Genomic DNA, 18,369 nt, shown 5'->3' with positions numbered 1-18,369 from the left:
TATTCAGTAGCCTACCCCGCTGGTTAGAAAATGTTTCCAAATATTTACATGAATGGCATTTCTATAGGGAAATGTATGTTCACCACCCCACCAATTAACATCAAAGCCAATTAACATTAGATCCATGTAGTGTACATGCAGCTCACATGACTGCTATATTACTGTAGAGTAAACGGTAATTGTGTTAGGCATCGGCAGGCAAACCAATGGGGTTCCTCTCTGTATGTGTGTGTATGTGACGTAAGGGAGGCGGGTCGGGGGCAGGTCTGTGTGTAGCCTATGCGTATGTGTGTAAGCGAATGTGTGTGTGAGTGTGGAAGCCTATCCGCCAGGCAGTCGGCTCCTGCGCTGAGGAAAGGTGTGTGTTAAGCGGCTGACCTCGCACTGAATGGACTAGCTAGATTTTTCGCAGCCACGTAAGTACACACCACCGCCGGAGAGGATGTCTTGCTGAATCAAGGGAAAGGCCTTGGAAAGTCGGCCATCCTTTACTTCCAGCAGCTGAAACAGCCGGCAAAAGTTCCTTTGGATTCAAAAACGAATTCGTCGCAAAGGACATCCACTTCCGAACACTACAAAGGTCTTTGAATTCTGGATGGTTTTCTCTCTCCATATTTGGTCGATGGCAATCCCCGAAGCTCGCTGCATGGACATTATGTGTTAAACGAACAAGGGCCGTATGACACTGACCTGGTAGCTATAAAGCAATAGCATTGCTTTTGCTATCAAGAATTAATGTTGATTTAAATATAGGCCTACCGTAGTTTGCAACCTCGGTGCGTTTTTAACCGCGGTTACTTTGTATCTTCTCTGTCTGCAAGGTATTTTCGGAAACGTGTGATGTAATTCAATGAATCGCAAGTCTAGCGGGCTATTTTTGTGCTTATATTTAATCTAGTAGTGCAATCATCATTATAAAACTGCAATCGGTAGGATTTGAGTGTTTCCTTTGTTGCAAATCGGCATTGCTGTCTCTCGCACTCTGGTAAAGCGTTTATGCTCAAATTCAGCACTATCTTTTGTGCAAAGGGCTGCCGTGCGTCACGGTGCAGTGAACAATGCTTTTGTTTTAGTCCCATAGCTGGGTAGATAAAGGAAATATATTGCAAACGTTCTCTCAGAATTGCTTATTTCATTACATGTATTACATATGAGCCCTCCAATAGTAGCCTCGCCTACAGATAAGAGTTTGACATAACCTACTTATTACATTGTAATAGGTGCACTTGCAAGGGTAGCACAAAATATAATCTAGTTTTATATTTTTTAAAGGGCAGCAACAAAGTACAGGACCACTACAACCAATCTATTTACTCAAGTTTACAACCCAAAGTGCCGTCAAAGAGAAGACAACCGGATAGTTTGGCAGTATTAGGGAATCCTGATGAACATACAAATATCTAATCCCATCAACATCTCGCGTTATGGGAGATCACGGCACAAAGCGACCGATTTTGAGGAGTTAGGCCTATCTTGCTTGAGGACTACAGAATCCAGCCAGAGTTTCAGTCCTAACCTAGGATCCCCCAGCCCCCCCGAAACACCAGATTCCTCCCACTGTATCTCCTGCATCGGTAACTACCTACTCCTCGAGCCCTTGGAGGGGGATCACGTTTTCAGGGCCGCCCACCTGCACACCGGGGAAGAGCTCGTATGTAAGGTGGGTCCTCTAAGTGTTTTTATAGGCAATTGAGTTGATTGACGGGCGCATTAGTCATAGAGAGAATGCAGCAGATAGATTGTCGCGAACGTCACATCATGAACATTCCATTCATCTCGAGCAGATAACGCTGGAGCCTAACCATAAAACACCATATTTGGTCAATCTACCAGTCCCACACACAGGTTTAATATAGCTAGAATAGAACTGTAGCACTATGATAAACATGACCTTGCTCACAAAACAGCCATCTACACTGAACAAAAATATAAACGCAACATGTAAAGTGTTAGTCCCATGTTTCATGAGTTGAAATAAAAATACCATAAATGTTCCATATGCACAAAAAGTGTGTGTGTGTGGGGGGTGCTGAGCTGTATTGCTGTCTGTAATAAAGCCCTTTTTGTCGGGAAGAACTAATTTGATTGGCTGGACCTGGCTCCCCAGTTGGTCTATGCCCACCCATGGCTGCAACCCTGCTCAATCATGTGAAATCCATAGATTAGGGCATTATTTATTTATTTCAATTTACTGATTTCCTTATATGAACTGTAACTCACAAAAAAATTAAATTGTTGCATGTTGCGTTTATATTTTTATTCGGTATGGATAGAGCCATAAATATAGGCCTACAGTAGTTACACGTTTATAGCTGTAGGCGTTCTGGGTCGTTTTTGAATGCAAATTACACACATCATCTCCAACAGGAAATAAATAATGCACTGTATACTAGCCCATGGAAGTACCCGGTGTTGCTGCGAACTTTGTCTCCTGATATTTTATGCATGAATTGGAAATGGATACGACTGAAAGAGTAATGGAAAAAGTTAATGGAGTGCAAAGCAGGCAGCTCAGCTTGCGCGTGTCTCGAGAGTTGTATGCGTCGGGATGATGTAACGTTGACAAAGGAGTGAGTAATCACGCACCATGCACGCTCCATACTCTCCCAAACTCATAGTACATATAGCACTACCAACGCCTTTGTTCCTCGTAAAAAAATGTTTTTTTAAATGTTTTCCTCGTTCTCATGTGCTCTGCTTAATTCACTACCAGAATAACACACTATTTCCTACTGTAAATGGATGTTATGTAGAATCTCTTTTAAGTGTTTCTAGTGCAATATGAATATAATACATTTCATTGTAGTTAAATCTCAAACTCTGCATGTTGTTGTTTTTCTTATATACAGTAGCACACACATCACCAAGGGTTTGAAAGATGCAGTAGGCAGATGGCTTTTCAAGTGCATAGGTCAACCTTTTGGCCTTTGTTCCCACCCCTGTATGGTACAGTATTAACTTAACTGTACAGTTGGTGTCACCTTAATTGGGGAGGACGGGTTCATGGCAGACAGCATTCAACTGAGCGGAATCAGTGGAATGGTATCAAACACATGGTTTCCATGGTTTCCTTGTGTTTGATGTCATTCCATTTACTCCATTCCAGCCATTATTATGAGCCGTCCTCCCCTCAGCAGCCTCCACTGATAAAGAAAAACCCTTGAATGAGTAGGTGTTCTATAACTTTTGACCAGTAGTGTATATATGCCTTTCATTTTTACTACCAAGCAACATCAAAGAGATACATTTGTGATCTCAGAATTGACAGTTTACTACCAATGTGTATTAGTAAACCCCAGCTACAATTGTAGACCTTGAGAAGCACATGCACACACACAATGCAGGGTGAGACAGAGCCTGCTGCTCTCTAACTGTTTATGTACTTGGGCAATGGCGGCGAAGTTACAGAATCTTCACATTCAGATAGAAAAGTATGCATGCAGAATGTGGAATGGTCACCATGTAGCTCTTATGGTTTTACCTTTCTATCTGCAGCAGCATTCTAAATGTTGCAGCCCATGGAATTAACATTGGTCTAAAGGTTCTGGAGCCCTGGGGGGTGTAGGCATGTTCAGTAAGGTGACGCGTTCAGAACTTACACGATTCCCTATTCTACACCATGATAGACAATCACATCCGTTCTAGTCTACACAATGTGCTGATCAATGACTATCATCTCCATTGGATACTAAACTCTCTCCCTCCCTTTCTACCCACCCCCTCCCTCTCTCTCCCACCGCTTCTCCAGGTGTTTGAGATAGGCATTTACCAGGAGTCCCTGGCGGCCTACTTCTCCCTGGGCAGACATGAGCACATCAACCAGGTTGTGGAGGTCCTGCTGGGGGAGAAGCGGGCCTACGTCTTCTTCGAGAGGAGCCACGGAGACATGCACTCCTTCGTCCGTACCTGCAAGAAGCTGCGTGAGGACGAGGCCGCCAGACTCTTCCGTCAGATAGCCTCAGCAGTGGCACATTGCCATGACAACGGCGTGGTCCTCCGGGACCTCAAGCTGAGGAAGTTTGTCTTCAGGAACGAGGACAGGTGAGGAAGGGGACAGTGTGAGGAGGGGTGATGGATGGGAGGGGAAGAAAGGAATGAGTCTCTCACCTTATGCTCTTTGTAAATAGGTATGAGTGTACATAACCCTACAGTAACTCTTTACATGAAGTTACACTGTGTAGTAACACTGTCACTACTACAGTAAGATATTGTTGTAACATAGTTATGGAGTTGAGTATTTTATATTTAGATCAGAGGTTACCATATTGAAGGTACCCAATGTAACTAGGAGTAGACACACACGAATGTGACTTGGGGACAACCAGGGAGACTGCTGGATACAGGTCAGGGCCCATGTCAGCTAGCCAAACTGCTGTTAAACTGGTGGACAGTGACAGCAGAAATGCCAGGATTAGATTTGTCTGACAGATGTTCAATTAGGGTGGGATTTACCATGTAAGGCTGTGACACAGAGTAATGAATCAGTGCTCCAGACATCAGCTCGAACAGGGTTTAGTATATACAGACCCCTGGTGGTGGACTGTTGATATTGCAGCCTATTAGGCAACAGAATCAATATAGGTTTTATAACCTATTTTGCTGCAGAGATAGAAGTGAATTAATCAGACCAACATTTCTGTGTGACCCACATTTATCATTATAATGTTTCAGGAGAACACAGATTAAAACATATTCTGATGCTGCTTTTTTAACCGACCCTGTCAAAGCAACCATTTGCTGTTACTGTGGAGATCTGAGCCTGTTCGCCACCCCATTCAGCCTGGCACTGACTGGATGCTCTCTATCTCAATGCCCCAGCCTAGACACACAATGACCTAAGGTCAGCTTGGTGTGCTCTCCTCCAATGGTTAAGGTTACATTTGGTGAAGGGCAAGCTGATCCTAGATCTATGCAGGACCTCATTCTGCTCCTATGGCAGAAGTCCAACCTGGCAGTGGTATAGATAGATATCCTGTATCCAAAGTTCCCTCCATTTTTTTCCCAGCGCTGAGCACAGAAAATGCATCTCATAACATTGTATCATGGAAATAGCTGTTCTATCATTCAGTCTACAGTAGCAGCCAATGTGTGGTGTTCAATGTAGGCCTACATTCCATGAGACTTTAGAAAAAAACATGCAGGGCCTGACATTAACCTGTTCATCCACTTGTTTATCAAACAAGGAGGTGACTGAACATGTTGGTGTGTTGTTTGATGCAAGAAACCACTTTACAAAATAAATTGCATTATTATTCTCATACCATTATTACAGAGAATAAGACAAATTATGCTTTCTTCTGCCTATTGGCTACACGCTTATTCAAGCCTGTCTCAAAATACAACACTGCCCCTTTAAGACAAAACTCGCTTTTCAAAGAAATCTACACGTTTTGTGCTCTTGTAGGAAGCAATCGATCCCCTATTGCTGACTACAAATTATATATCTGGGCTAATAACTCACTAACTAGCAAAGGATATTAATCTAAATATTCACACGTGTCTACATGCAGCTCTCACTTTGATTTCAAAGCAAGCGCATCTACTCACGACCACTCATGCTGTAAATATAGATCCATATATTGCTATGGTCTGTTTGATTATAGGCCTACTGCAGCTCTGATTGGTTATGTCGCTACAGTTTGTGTAGAGTACGGGCTGAATAATGCATGTCAATACAATAGAATCCTACTCCGATGTGTTCTGCCTACAACAAATTCTCTTGCATAGTTAGTTTTGTTTCAGTATTATGCATTGAAAGTGGCTAATATTGCGTTGATTCAATCACAATTGCCACAGTAAAGGGAACGTTAATAGTGTGAAGGAAAACTCTAGAATAGCGGTCACCAACCTTTTCTGAGTCAAAATGCAAGCCGAGATCTTCCACTCAGATTTGTTTTTAACATTACTTTTTTTTAAACTACGCCTATGCAACATTGACCAATTAAAAACAGTACTGTAGTACTGTGGTAATGTTTGTTCAGTAAGCTATAGGCCCAATATATTATCACCGCATACTGGCTTTCCTTGAATTGCCCTGCCAATGCATTGTTGTTCGGGCCATTTGTTTTAAATTATATACTTTTTTTTGAGGTTGGCTTTATGATCACACCATTAATAGATCTGTTGTTGTATTACTTGTGAGGCACGGCTGTTGTTGTATTACTTGTGAGGCACGGCTGTTGTTGTATTACTTATGAGGCACGGCTGTTGTTGTATTACTTGTGAGGCACGGCTGTTGTTGTATTACTTGTGAGGCATGGCTGTTGTTATACTACTTGTGAGGCACGGCTGTTGTTGTATTACTTGTGAGGCACGGCTGTTGTTGTATTACTTGTGAGGCACGGCTGTTGTTGTATTACTTGTGAGGCACGGCTGTTGTTGTATTACTTGTGAGGCACGGCTGTTGTTGTACTACTTGTGAGGCACGGCTGTTGTTATACTACTTGTGAGGCACGGCTGTTGTTGTATTACTTGTGAGGCACGGCTGTTGTTGTATTACTTGTGAGGCACGGCTGTTGTTATACTACTTGTGAGGCATGGCTGTTGTTGTATTACTTATGAGGCACGGCTGTTGTTGTACTACTTGTGAGGCACGGCTGTTGTTGTACTACTTGTGAGGCACGGCTGTTGTTGTATTACTTGTGAGGCACGGCTGAGTGAGCATACATTTAAATAATTCAATTTTTATTTTACTGGGTTGATGGGGCATACATCTGATGGTCAGTTTCAGCGGTCCGCCTCTCAACATCCCTCCTCTGTCCCTTCCCTCCACTGACACTGACCAAAAAGGGACACTGTCTTCCAGCTGATGGCAAAACTTGAGTTGCACCGCATTATTTCTGCCTCATGCACAAATTCACTATGAGAAAAGTGAAATATTCCTCAATAATAAAAAAGACCCAAGCTTCTAATAATAACATTGCAAGCCTATAGATACACTTTCCTACTCATTCATTACTGCTGCAGTGCTTGTTGTAGCGCTGAGTGGAAATAGGAAGAACGCGCATTTATGGTTTTTAAAAGTGTTGAATACAAAGTGTTAACAGTGCTGAGTAAGAACTTAAACATGAACTCACTCATAAAAACAGCAGCTCTTTGCTGTATTCGTTGACAGTTTCTCTCTAGTCATGGTTTTAAATGTTTTGAAATCTCACAGTATCAACTTTGCTGTAGTTTTCTATTATGCCTGCTACGTTACTGCAGACACAGTAATCTGTGGTGCATAGTAAGCCTATAGTGCACTTGATTTGCTCTCTGGGCCCGCCGGGAAGGCAGAGTTTGTACCTTCAGACACATGAAATGGTTCAGATTGGCAACAGTTCACCTACCCAGCACGCAGGGCAGCTGAATCAAGTGCACCTACCGCCAACAGCCCAAGGAAGAAAAAAAAGGAATCCAAGGCTTTATTGTTGGGTTTTTTACAGAAATGTTTGGCAATCGACTAGGAATGGCTTGGAGATCGACGTGACCACTGCTCTAGAAAGTTGAGTGAAGTTCAATCTCGTGCTTCTCTCTGTGGGCTAATATTTCTGCGCGACAGTCTCGGGGCGGGGGCGCAGTTTAGAGGAAAAATTCCCTGTATCGTTGTGAATTTGTGGCAGTGTCACCCTCTGGCTCTGTCTATGGAAAAGGGAAGCTGAGCTGACTGCCACACTTATCTAATATCAGTCTAACGACCATGGCTGCCATGACAGGACCTACCAAGGTGGGATGTCAAAACCCTCCACTGAATGATTGATGGGGGCAGAGGGGGGTTAGGAGAGAAATTGTGGGGTGGGGAGTCAGGGTCTAGGGGTGCATCTAATTCTAAGTGACTTTCTTCCTCTCCTATCCTTATATCCTCTCCTTCATCCACACCGATCTGAAAACAAGCTAGCACGAGATTATAACATTTTGTAAAAGTTGAAAGCAGTGGTAGGCAACCAGGAATCTGCTTCACCTATCCAGCTCTTTCAAATCAGTGTAGATGAAGGAAAGGAGACGAGGAGACTGGAGAGGAAGCCATTTCAGGCAATTCAGATTCACCCTAGCCAAAAGCCAAGTCCCAGAGCTGGAATGGAAGGCCAGAGAAGGGAGAGAGAGAGACTACCCGGTAAGGTGATATGGCCACAGCAGTTTATGGTGACAGACTGGGCGACCTGCTTATGTCATCGTGGCTGGATTGACCTATCACTGCCTCCCAGGAAAGGTTATAGGTCATAGGTCATACTGGCTGGGAATCCACTGCGGTGTCAGCCAGGAGAGATCTGGAACCCAACCTTCTACAAGCACTGTCGTTGGTGTTCTAATTCATTTTTAACATCATTATGTGGGTCATACTTAACATAAGATGCTATGTAAGCAGTATTAAGAATTATGTCAGCCCCACTATCCTAATGGCTGCTTAGAGAGATTGCTGACTTCTATGTTGCATGTAGCTCTTTAAGTGATATTTACAAACAGGCTGCTTACAAAGGTTTCTAGCGGCCTGATTGAGGCAATACATTGATTGAATACTCCGAACTATCTGAAATCAAACAAGTGAACAGGACGGTACAAAACCCCACAATTAACAGAAAGTCAGGCCATAACAAAAATCAGTGCATGTGTGTGGGTGCACGTGTCACAGACAGTAAAGAGATATTTTCTGAATAGGCATTAGCCACTGCTGCAGCTCTGTTCTTCTCCTCCTCAATTAAAATGGATGAGGTATGTGTGTGTGTGTGTGTGTCTTTAACAGCCCCTCACACTTCCACAGACACGCACTCACACACAGATGGAGACACTTTAGGCGGCGCTTCATAAGTGTCCCTTTCTCATCATCTGTGTGTAGGGTCTGTGTACCCTGGGCCACTCCAGAGCCCTCATCAGTCACGATGTCCCTGAACAACCCATCATTATGATCAGCAGCTTTCACAAAACCATGGCTGTGATGGTCTGCTTTGAAAAGAGACTTCATGGTTCTCTGTTAAAAGGCACTGATGATGATAAGGCTTTTGAGTTTTGATTCCCATTTTCAAACTGTTCTTACCACACACTGACTCAAGGCCGCTGAACTGAAGTCTTCCATAATGGTTGCTCTTTGTTGGGCTGGAGAGGCCTATTGAATCAGCTGGGTTATTTATAGGCTGATGCATGCTGGCTGGCAGGCTGCACTGCTCTTATCACTGTGAATGGAAATGTTAGCTGTACTGTAAGCCCCAGGCATTATGTGCTCCACTTCATTTAAAGTCCAAAGCTATGGATCTAAAACATACGGATGATGTCCATCACAGTGAATTATAATGCCCTCCCACTAGAAGAGGGCAACCGCTTACTGTAATCTTGAACCATGCGGCAGTAGCATTTCTATACTCACAATGTTCTTTTGATTTTATGGACAGACTCAATTAAAATTAGAAAATGGGTCATTGTCCATTGATTTAACATATCGGTTATATAATTTTTGTATTTAGTCACCCTCCTGTAATAAGAGGATTCTGGCTATTAATATTTGTTTGTTGTTGGTTCTTGTCTCCCTCCAGGAGCCTTGTGAAGCTGGAGAGCCTAGAAGACACCTACATCCTGGAGGGCAATGATGACTCTCTGTCAGAAAAACATGGCTGCCCTGCCTACGTCAGCCCCGAGATCCTCAACGCCAGCGGCAGCTACTCAGGCAAGGCGGCCGACGTCTGGTCCCTGGGCGTCATGCTCTACACCATCCTGGTGGGCCGCTACCCCTTCCACGACGTAGAACCCAGCTCCCTGTTCAGTAAGATCCGCCGGGGCCACTTCAGCATCCCAGAGAACCTGACGCCCAAGGCCAAGTGTCTGATCCGGAGTATCCTCCGCCGGGAGCCCGCAGAGCGCCTCACGTCCCGGGAGATCCTGGAGCACCCCTGGTTCTTATCCTCCGGGGCAGCAGGTGGCGCTATGGTCCAGGGGAGAGGGGAGCAGGAGCAGACTGTGCCCGAGGTGAACATGGAGGAGGAACTGGATCAGTTCTTCAGCTGAGACGACAGGAAACAGTGAGCACAAAAGGAGGACTACGCCACAGAGCGGAAACAAATGCGACACGCTCTGAAAGAGCCTAAAGGTAGATTAGTTGTTTAGCAGGTGAAACATTGTCACTCACAGAAAAGGTGTATCCATCTTTTTTCTTTCCATTTCATGGAAAACCAACCTCGAGGCAGAGCCAGGTGGCGATTGGTGTATTAACATAATTGGGGGCGGGACTTCTGTTAAGAGGAGTTGCCGCCACTGGACATGCAAGTCACAAACAATGTAGCAAACATTATCTTTTGTTGTTCGTTTTTTTTAAGTGGTGCTTTTAAAAGTAGAGACATACGCCATGTTGTGACGCTGCAGAAAGCATGAAGGGACAAAACCTCAGCCAAGGAGAACAAGAACACCACTCCTCTATGCGCTCTCACACACCCAGGTAGAAGTTACCCACTAACCAAAGATCTAGGATCAGATCACATAACCCTCAATCCTCACCTTAACCATTATGAGGATTAAACAAAATCTGACCCTGGACCTGTGGTCAGGGCCAACTTCTACCTCCTCTGTTCCAACAATCATCAGGACAGATGACCTCATTTTTGTTTTGTCACTCAGTGTTTGTCTCTCATTACCTAACATGACCTTTGAACCTAGGTTATAAAGCTCTTTCATTGACATAGTATATGGATACTGACTAAACTATTTTATGTCTTCAGAAACGTGTGTACTTCATCATCTTTTTCTGTGTAGCCTTATTTCTCTCCCCCACTCATTATGTGCATTTCTTTAAAAAAAACTATCTTCCACCACAATCAATTTGTCATTTAATAATAAGGCTATGTTTTAAGTCTGATATCACCTTGTTGTATTAAGCTATTCCATTAAATTATTAATGCTGCTTTGATATCTTCTGCTTAACCCTCATTTGTAACCTCCCTCTCCTGTTATGCCTCCACTAATGGCATAATGCACTTGATTTGTTTAGGTTAGGTTAGGTTAGGTGAACAATCAATTCCACCTCTCTAGACTCGCTTTCTCTATTTAAGTTTAGCTTTTCATTTGTAGGAGAGGAAAACTTAACATTTTATTTAAATTGTAACAACAGTATAAATATAAATATATATATATTTAAAAATAAAAAAAATTGCAGGGTTTTTCTTTTTCAGAGATTCCTTTTTCATGTATATTAAAGGCAATAGTTTGGACACAGGACATGATGGGAAAAAGTCTGTCCAAAGTTTTTAGAATAAACAATTCAACTTTTGTGCCAGTATTTCTCTGCCCCCACCACCCATGCCAACTTCGGTCACCCCTTAATATATTTTATTTTGAACTTGACACCAGTTATTAAACAATACTATCACAGTAACATGGTCTGCAGTAGCCCATGTTCATTTTCTACTGCCTGCGTAGGTCCTGTAAAACTGTCCTGTTCTGAATGGGTACCAGTGGACATGTTTTGTCGTATCTCAATGTTACTTGAATTTGTGTTTTTATTAACTAGTCCTTGGCATGCACCCTATGAATGCTATAGCCTGCCTAGCAGGGTGAAACAAAATAAGCTTCTTTTTTTATAAAGTCAAAACACAAGTGAAAATGTTATCAGAAATGTGCTATTTTGAGTCACTTTTAAAACTGACTATTGCTTTTATTTTGTTTCGTAGAATGAGCTGCCCTTATTTGCATTGGTGCTGATTTGGTGCTAATGCTTAGAAGTCCTCTTGTTTTTGTTTTGGAGGGGAGTGGTGCATGGTGGGAATTCTGCCTCGGATGTTCTGATTGTAAAATGTAACAGATTTTGGTGTTTTGTCCAAATTAATTCAGTAAATAAATTGTGAACTGCACATTTGGTTTGATTATTCTCCTAGCACACCTTAGATATGGATTCTTCATAACATTAGGCCTCTGTATATTTTTACACAAGCCCCTTATGGTTATTACAAAGTGTTGTCTGTCAGGGAATTCATCATGTCTAAAGAAAAATAAATGCTCAGGAAGGCCTCAGTGATAACATCTTCATTTTGCTGGAGTACAGTATAGTATGACCACTTCAAACATCTTTGGCTGAGGAGCACCTAAACACACTCCAGAATGTCTCAATGCTTAAAGGAAATGACAACACCAAACCACTATTTTGATATTTGTTTCATTAGTCCACTGTTGATACAGTCCCAAAATGTTTTGCATGTCAATAATCAAGTTCTTTGAATGAGACGTTTACCCAAAATACAGAAACTCCCAATTGATTCCATACATTGAAATAAGTTTAGTAGAGTTTGCCCTCCCCCCTGTACTGAAACAGCTGCAAAAATGGGTCACGTTGCCAGTGAATTCATGATTCAGAAATCCGCAAAGTGTGGACAAACTAGTTGTTTTATTGAAAGCGTATGGCCGAATTAGCCATTTTTATCAAAAGTGCTATCGGTTTTGAGTAAAAAAATGTGTTGATTTCAACCTAAAACATTTGAGATGAATTGATATCATTATTTTATGTAGCTGACTACCATAGCAGCAGAGCTGGTGCGAAAGTTGATAGAGTTAGGCCTACAGCAGGTAAAGATAGTTATGCAAAGGGAGAAAAAGAGATGTCAGCAAGAACAAGCTAGTGTTCAGTCCCTGGCTGTACTTTATCTGTGGTGTTGTTGTCACACTGCTTTGCTTTATCTTGGTCAGGTTGCAGGTGTAAATGAGAACTTGTTCTCAACTGGTTAAAGTTGAGAAGCGGTGTTCCAGTCTCTGGTGAATAAAATATTATAAAAATGAGCAACAGAGCAGAGTGAGGCCTCCATCCAGAAACGCCATGAGTCACGTGACACTTTTTGCAGCTGTTCCAGTACAGCACTGGAGAGAGAGAGAAAACTCTACTGAACTACTAGTTTCAATGTATGGAATCATGAGGTCATTTCTGGATTTTGGGTAAACTTCTCCTTAAATGCTGAACTCACAGTGTTAAATAAACAGATCTAAGAATATCCCAACTAATATCCCAACTAAGCAAAGTGTATTATGCAACACACAATGTTGAGGTTTTCCACCTGTTATACAGTAGACTAGTTCTCTTCTTCAGATAGTATCCATCTGTAACACACAACCACCTTGTCTCATATAGCGTCTCTCTCAGGAGACAGTTATACCTGACAAACAAAACCACTGTCCTCTAAAGTCACAGGTCAGGGAATTCTCTCAGCCTGTTGAGTAGACAGAGGAGGACAGACAGACACACTACACATTTATCAAATGTTCTCTCTTTCCCAGTGTCCTGCAGCACAGACAGAAGGCATAGTTACTGAGGCGGCTACATTTGGCGGAAGCCTGCTGTCGGATGATCCAACAGATCTAGATTTAAAGGTTTATGGTGCTGGGGTCATTTTGTTGTGATCTGAGAGCAGATAAGGACAGAAAGGATAGAAACTATTTACCCTTGAATAACATTACAACTGTGACTGTGGTGCCCATCGCCTGGCTGACAGACAGGACAAGTGTAATGAGATATTGAGATGCTTATACCAGGCAGCACCATTAGTAAGGTCCTTTAGAAAAGTATGATTTTCACATTGTTCCCTCAAACAAAACGATCCACTTGCGCTTTGCTATCAGATATGCACAAAATATGTGTGGAAAAAGACTGACTTTCATCTCTTAACCTCCTCCTCTCAACTTCGCAGACATTAGAAAAACAATCACACAATCATGTTAAAAGCTCTTTACTAAACCATTTCCTGGTAGTACTCTACCCCTGCAAGAGTTCCCAAAATACATTTTCTGTCAATTTCGCCATGGCAATATTTTTGATAGACCACCTGAGCGCTCCTTGCTTCTCTGATTGACCTCCTTCTCTCATTGAATCTCACTACAGGAAAGCACTTCACATCTTATTTGTCCCTCCAGTGGTGAACATCATCTGGTGAGTGTGTGTTGTTGTTGGTGCTGCACCTGTCATGTCGTGCAGAGTAATCCTGATTAATGTCCATTGGATAAAGGAAAACAGGGCAACTGCTGTGGTATAGGCTGCAGATACAGACTCTCTGTCCGGATTAAACATACACAGACAAATGACTCATATGGAATGGCGATGCCCTCTCAATCACTTACCTAAGCATCATTTTATGACCATCAATTATTTTTTCTAGCAAATAGCCTTTTTCCATTGTCAACATTAGAGCATATAAGTATACTGTAGGCTACATTGAGGGTTATGAACTTATTGATTTCCTATAATTGATTACTAGACAAGGTTGGAATTATATTTATAGACAAGCAGAAACCTACAAATCCTGAAGATGTTCAGGATAATTTCTCACCAGTTTACACAGTGAAGTGCTACCAGCACATGGGTAAAGCATAACTGTGCTACTCTGCTCTCTGCTGGTGACTATAAAAACTATCATGTTTGGGTTATGTGTTGCCTGTGTTGAATTTCTGAGAAGGTAGCAGCTAGACTCCAATCACATGTAGATTCTTCCAGTTTCCCAACAGAAGTTGCATAAACAACACTGCATACATACTGCCATACACGTTGTTGAATGGACTTTCTGCAGTTTCTATTTCGATGATCCCAGATAGGACAACCTGGTCTAAAGCATTTCTTATTATTCTGTATGTAAATCTGGCACACTCCATTTAGTATGGTATGTATTAATTGTAAGTGTCCATCATTCATCTTGTATAATATGTTATGCATAACAATTCATATTCTATGTTACGAATTTTTAAAATGTACAATATGTTAGGAATTTGCAAAACGTGTGATATGTTACAAATTCTAGCTAGGTTGCTAGGTGACTAACATTCGCTATCTGGCTAACGTTAGTTAGCTAGGCTAGGGTATAGGGTTACGGTTAGGGTTTCTGTAACGGCTGTTGGAAGGAGGTGAGGACCAAGGTGCAGCGTGGTACGTGTTCATCCTTTATTAATGGAACTGAACACTGATTAACAAAACAACAACGAGAACAACCCAAACAGTTCTGTCTGGTGCAGACACAAAAACAGAAAGCAACTACCCACAAAAACCCAGGTGGGAAAAGGCTACCTAAGTATGGTTCCCAATCAGAGACAACAATAGACAGCTGCCTTTGATTGAGAACCACACCCGCCAAACAACAAAGAAATACAAAACATAGAAAATGAACATAGAATGCCCACCCTAGTCACTCCCTGGCCTAACCAAAATTAGAGAATAAAAGCCTCTCTATGGCCAGGGCGTGACAGTTATGTTTAGGAGTTAGGTTAAAGGGTAAGGGTTAGCAAAAAGGGTTAAGGTTAGGGTCAGGGAAGGGTTAGCTAACATGCTAAGTAGTAGCAAAATTGCCAAAAAGTAGTAAGTAGTTTAAAAGTTGCTAACTATATTTTAAAGTTGTCCATGATGAGATTCAAACTAGCAACCATTGGGTTGTTAGGCATTTGCATTATACACCCACCCATCTACCCATCTACCCTAACCACCCTATATTCGCTTAACTAAGCATCTGTTCTATGCAGGGGTGGAGGTAGATTTAATTTCTTCCCAGTATGGGACCTCCTGTGTGTGCACATGCTTGGCCCCCAAAAATGTATATGCAGCACAGCAGAACTGTACGTTCTGCCGTCTTAGGCGAGACAAACCCCCCGCCAATCCCCGCTAAACTAGAATAGTGTAAAGCATGGATTGGCAAGAGGTTTGGCCTTGGGGCAATTTTTTTCTCATGTAATAGTTGGCAGAACAGAACATAATAGCATCCCAATTCATATGCCTATGCTACAAATTAAACACACTTCTAACACATCTGGTTAGTAGGCTTTAAAATCTGTTCAATGTCAACAACATATCCTCATATTTTCAATGTGATAACGCTGATAAAATCGCCAATGCCTCTATTAAATTAGCTTTGTATATTTCTTTGCGCATTGATTGGGAAAAACAGCTTGCAATAAAGAGAAAATGTAACTCGTAAAGACACGACTAGACCCACAGAGATGCTATTGAATGAATAGGGATTCTAAATATAATTCTATGACTAGACCCACAGAGATGCTATTGAATGAATAGGGATTCTAAATATAATTCTATGACTAGACCCACAGAGATGCTATTGAATGAATAGGGATTCTAAATATAATTCTATGACTAGACCCACAGAGATGCTATTGAATGAATAGGGATTCTAAATATAATTCTATGACTAGACCCACAGAGATGCTATTGAATGAATAGGGATTCTAAATATAATTCTATGACTAGACCCACAGAGATGCTATTGAATGAATAGGGATTCTAAATATAATTCTATGACTAGACCCACAGAGATGCTATTGAATGAATAGGGATTCTAAATATAATTTTATGACTTGACCCATAGAGATGTTATTTCTCTGTCAAACTCAGTGCCTCTTTGCTTGACATCATGGGAAAATCAAAAGAAATCAGCCAAGACCTTAATACGCAAGTATAAACACCATGGGACCACGCAGACCACTCAGGAAGGAGACACGTTCTGTCTCCTAGAGAGTAACGTACTTTGGTGCGAAAAGCGCAAATCAATCCCAGGACAACAGAAAAGGACCTTGTGGAGGTGCTGGAAGAAACAGGTACAAAAGTATCTATATCCACAGTAAAACTAGTTTTATATCGACATAACCTGAAAGTCTGCTCAGCAAGGAAGAAGCTACTGCTCCAAAGCCGCCAAAAAAAGCCAGACTACGATTTGCAACTGCACATGGGGACAAAGATCATACTTTTTGGAGAAATGTGAGTCCTCTGGTCTGATAAAACAAAAATTGAACTGTTTAGCCATAATGACCATTGTTATGCACTTCACAAAATAGATGGTATCATGAGGTAGGAATATTATGTGGATATATTGAAGCAACATCTCAAGACATCAGTCAGGAAGTTAAAGCTTACTCGCAAATGGGTCTTCCAAATGGACAATGACCCCAAACATACTTCCAAAGTAACATTGCAAAATGGCTTAAGGACAACAAAGTCAAGGTATTGGAGTGGCCATCACAAAGCCCTGACCTCAATCCTATAGAAAATTTGTGGGCAGAACTGAAAAAGCGTGTGTGAGCAAGGAGGCCTACAAACCTACAAACAAGCTCTGTCAGGAGGAATGGGCCAAAATGCATCCAACTTATTGAAGGAAGCTTGTGGAAGGCTACCTGAAACGTTTGACCCAAGTTAAACAATTTAACGGCAATGCTACCAAATTCTAATTGAGTGTATGTAAACTTCTGACCCACTGGGAATGTGATGAAAGAAATAAAAGCTGAAATAAATCATTCACTCTACTATTATTCTGACATTTCACATTCTTAAAATAAAGTGGTGATCCTACCTGACCTAAGACAGGGAATTTTTACTAGGATTAAATGTCAGGAATTGTGTAAAACTGACTTTAAATGTATTTGCCTAAGGTGTATGTAAACTTTTGACTTCAACTGTACATATTACCTCAACTAACTGGTGCCCCCACACATTGACTCTGTAACGGTACCCCAGCTTACTTTTATTTTTATTTTTTTTATAGGTATTTTTCTTAAAACTGCATTGCTGGTTAAGGGCTTGTAAGTAAGCATTTCACTGTAGGGTCTACACTTACGGCTGGCTGCGACAGAGCCTGGGCTCAAACCCAGGGTCTCTGGTGGCACAGATAGCACTGCGATGCAGTGCTCTAGACCACTGCGCCACCTGGGAGGTCCCACCATATCATATTTTGGAGCGTAGGCTTTACCACCGGTTTTCATGTCCATTCTCTCTTTTCCATGCCTCTGACATGCAGTAATAATACATAGTGGTGTAGTAGCCTACAGTTTTCTTTTGTTTTCATTATTGCTCATGTTTTACCGGTACGGCGTACCACAAATATTTATGTACCGGACCGTACCGCCTTACTTTCACCCCTGTGATTATGTAGCAATACCAACATATCTTAACACGTACTAATTTGAGCGTCTCAGATTTACATTTACTATGTTACGTTAAGTCTATGAGACCTGGCTGGATAGGAAGGAATTGGTTGCAGGATTAAAAGTAAGAGGCCCTACTCACAATGAAACAAACACGCACTGTGATGGCATCACAATGGCACCCAAGTTTGTTTGTAAATTCACTCTGGAGTGCCAAAGAGCACTCAGAGTGCGCTCTTGGCGTTCTTAAATCCAGAGTTTTGTCAGATTGCCCGTTCATAAATTCTGAGCATTTCGCTCTCGGAGCACACTGGATGCTCTGGCAGAGGAGTAGGGTTGATTCGAGAATTCTTACCTCACATGGGCAGTCAAGCACCCAAGCTAACTGGCTAAAGATAGCTAGCTTGCTAGTTACTTCCAGACATACAGAACCAGCCAAAAGTTTGGACGCACCTACTCATTCAAGGGTTTTTCTTTATTTTGAATATTTTCTACATTGTAGAATAATAGTGAAGACATCAA

The 18,369-nt window shown here is 41.9% G+C and overlaps 1 protein-coding gene across 2 annotated transcripts; it reads left to right on the top strand.

Moving 5' to 3' along the window:
* Positions 1 to 298: 298 nt before the first annotated feature.
* Positions 299 to 11,807, top strand: LOC112217813 (tribbles homolog 2). Of its 2 annotated transcripts, none has more exons than XM_024378360.2 (3): positions 299 to 416; positions 3,749 to 4,041; positions 9,504 to 11,807. In XM_024378360.2, exons 2-3 carry the CDS (start codon positions 3,887 to 3,889, stop codon positions 9,970 to 9,972), a joined length of 624 nt encoding a protein of 207 aa, XP_024234128.1. In that variant the 5' UTR covers positions 299 to 416; positions 3,749 to 3,886; the 3' UTR covers positions 9,973 to 11,807. The 2 variants fall into 2 exon arrangements, with proteins under 2 accessions (XP_024234128.1, XP_024234127.1); XM_024378359.2 differs by having other exon boundaries at positions 305 to 1,660.
* The last annotated feature ends 6,562 nt before the right edge of the window (positions 11,808 to 18,369 follow it).

The sequence above is a fragment of the Oncorhynchus tshawytscha genome, linkage group LG18, assembly GCF_018296145.1.
Source record: "Oncorhynchus tshawytscha isolate Ot180627B linkage group LG18, Otsh_v2.0, whole genome shotgun sequence".
Taxonomy (NCBI): domain Eukaryota; kingdom Metazoa; phylum Chordata; class Actinopteri; order Salmoniformes; family Salmonidae; genus Oncorhynchus; species Oncorhynchus tshawytscha.
The sequence above is the reverse complement of the archived record's forward strand: the minus strand, read 5'-3'. Positions and strand labels throughout refer to the sequence as shown.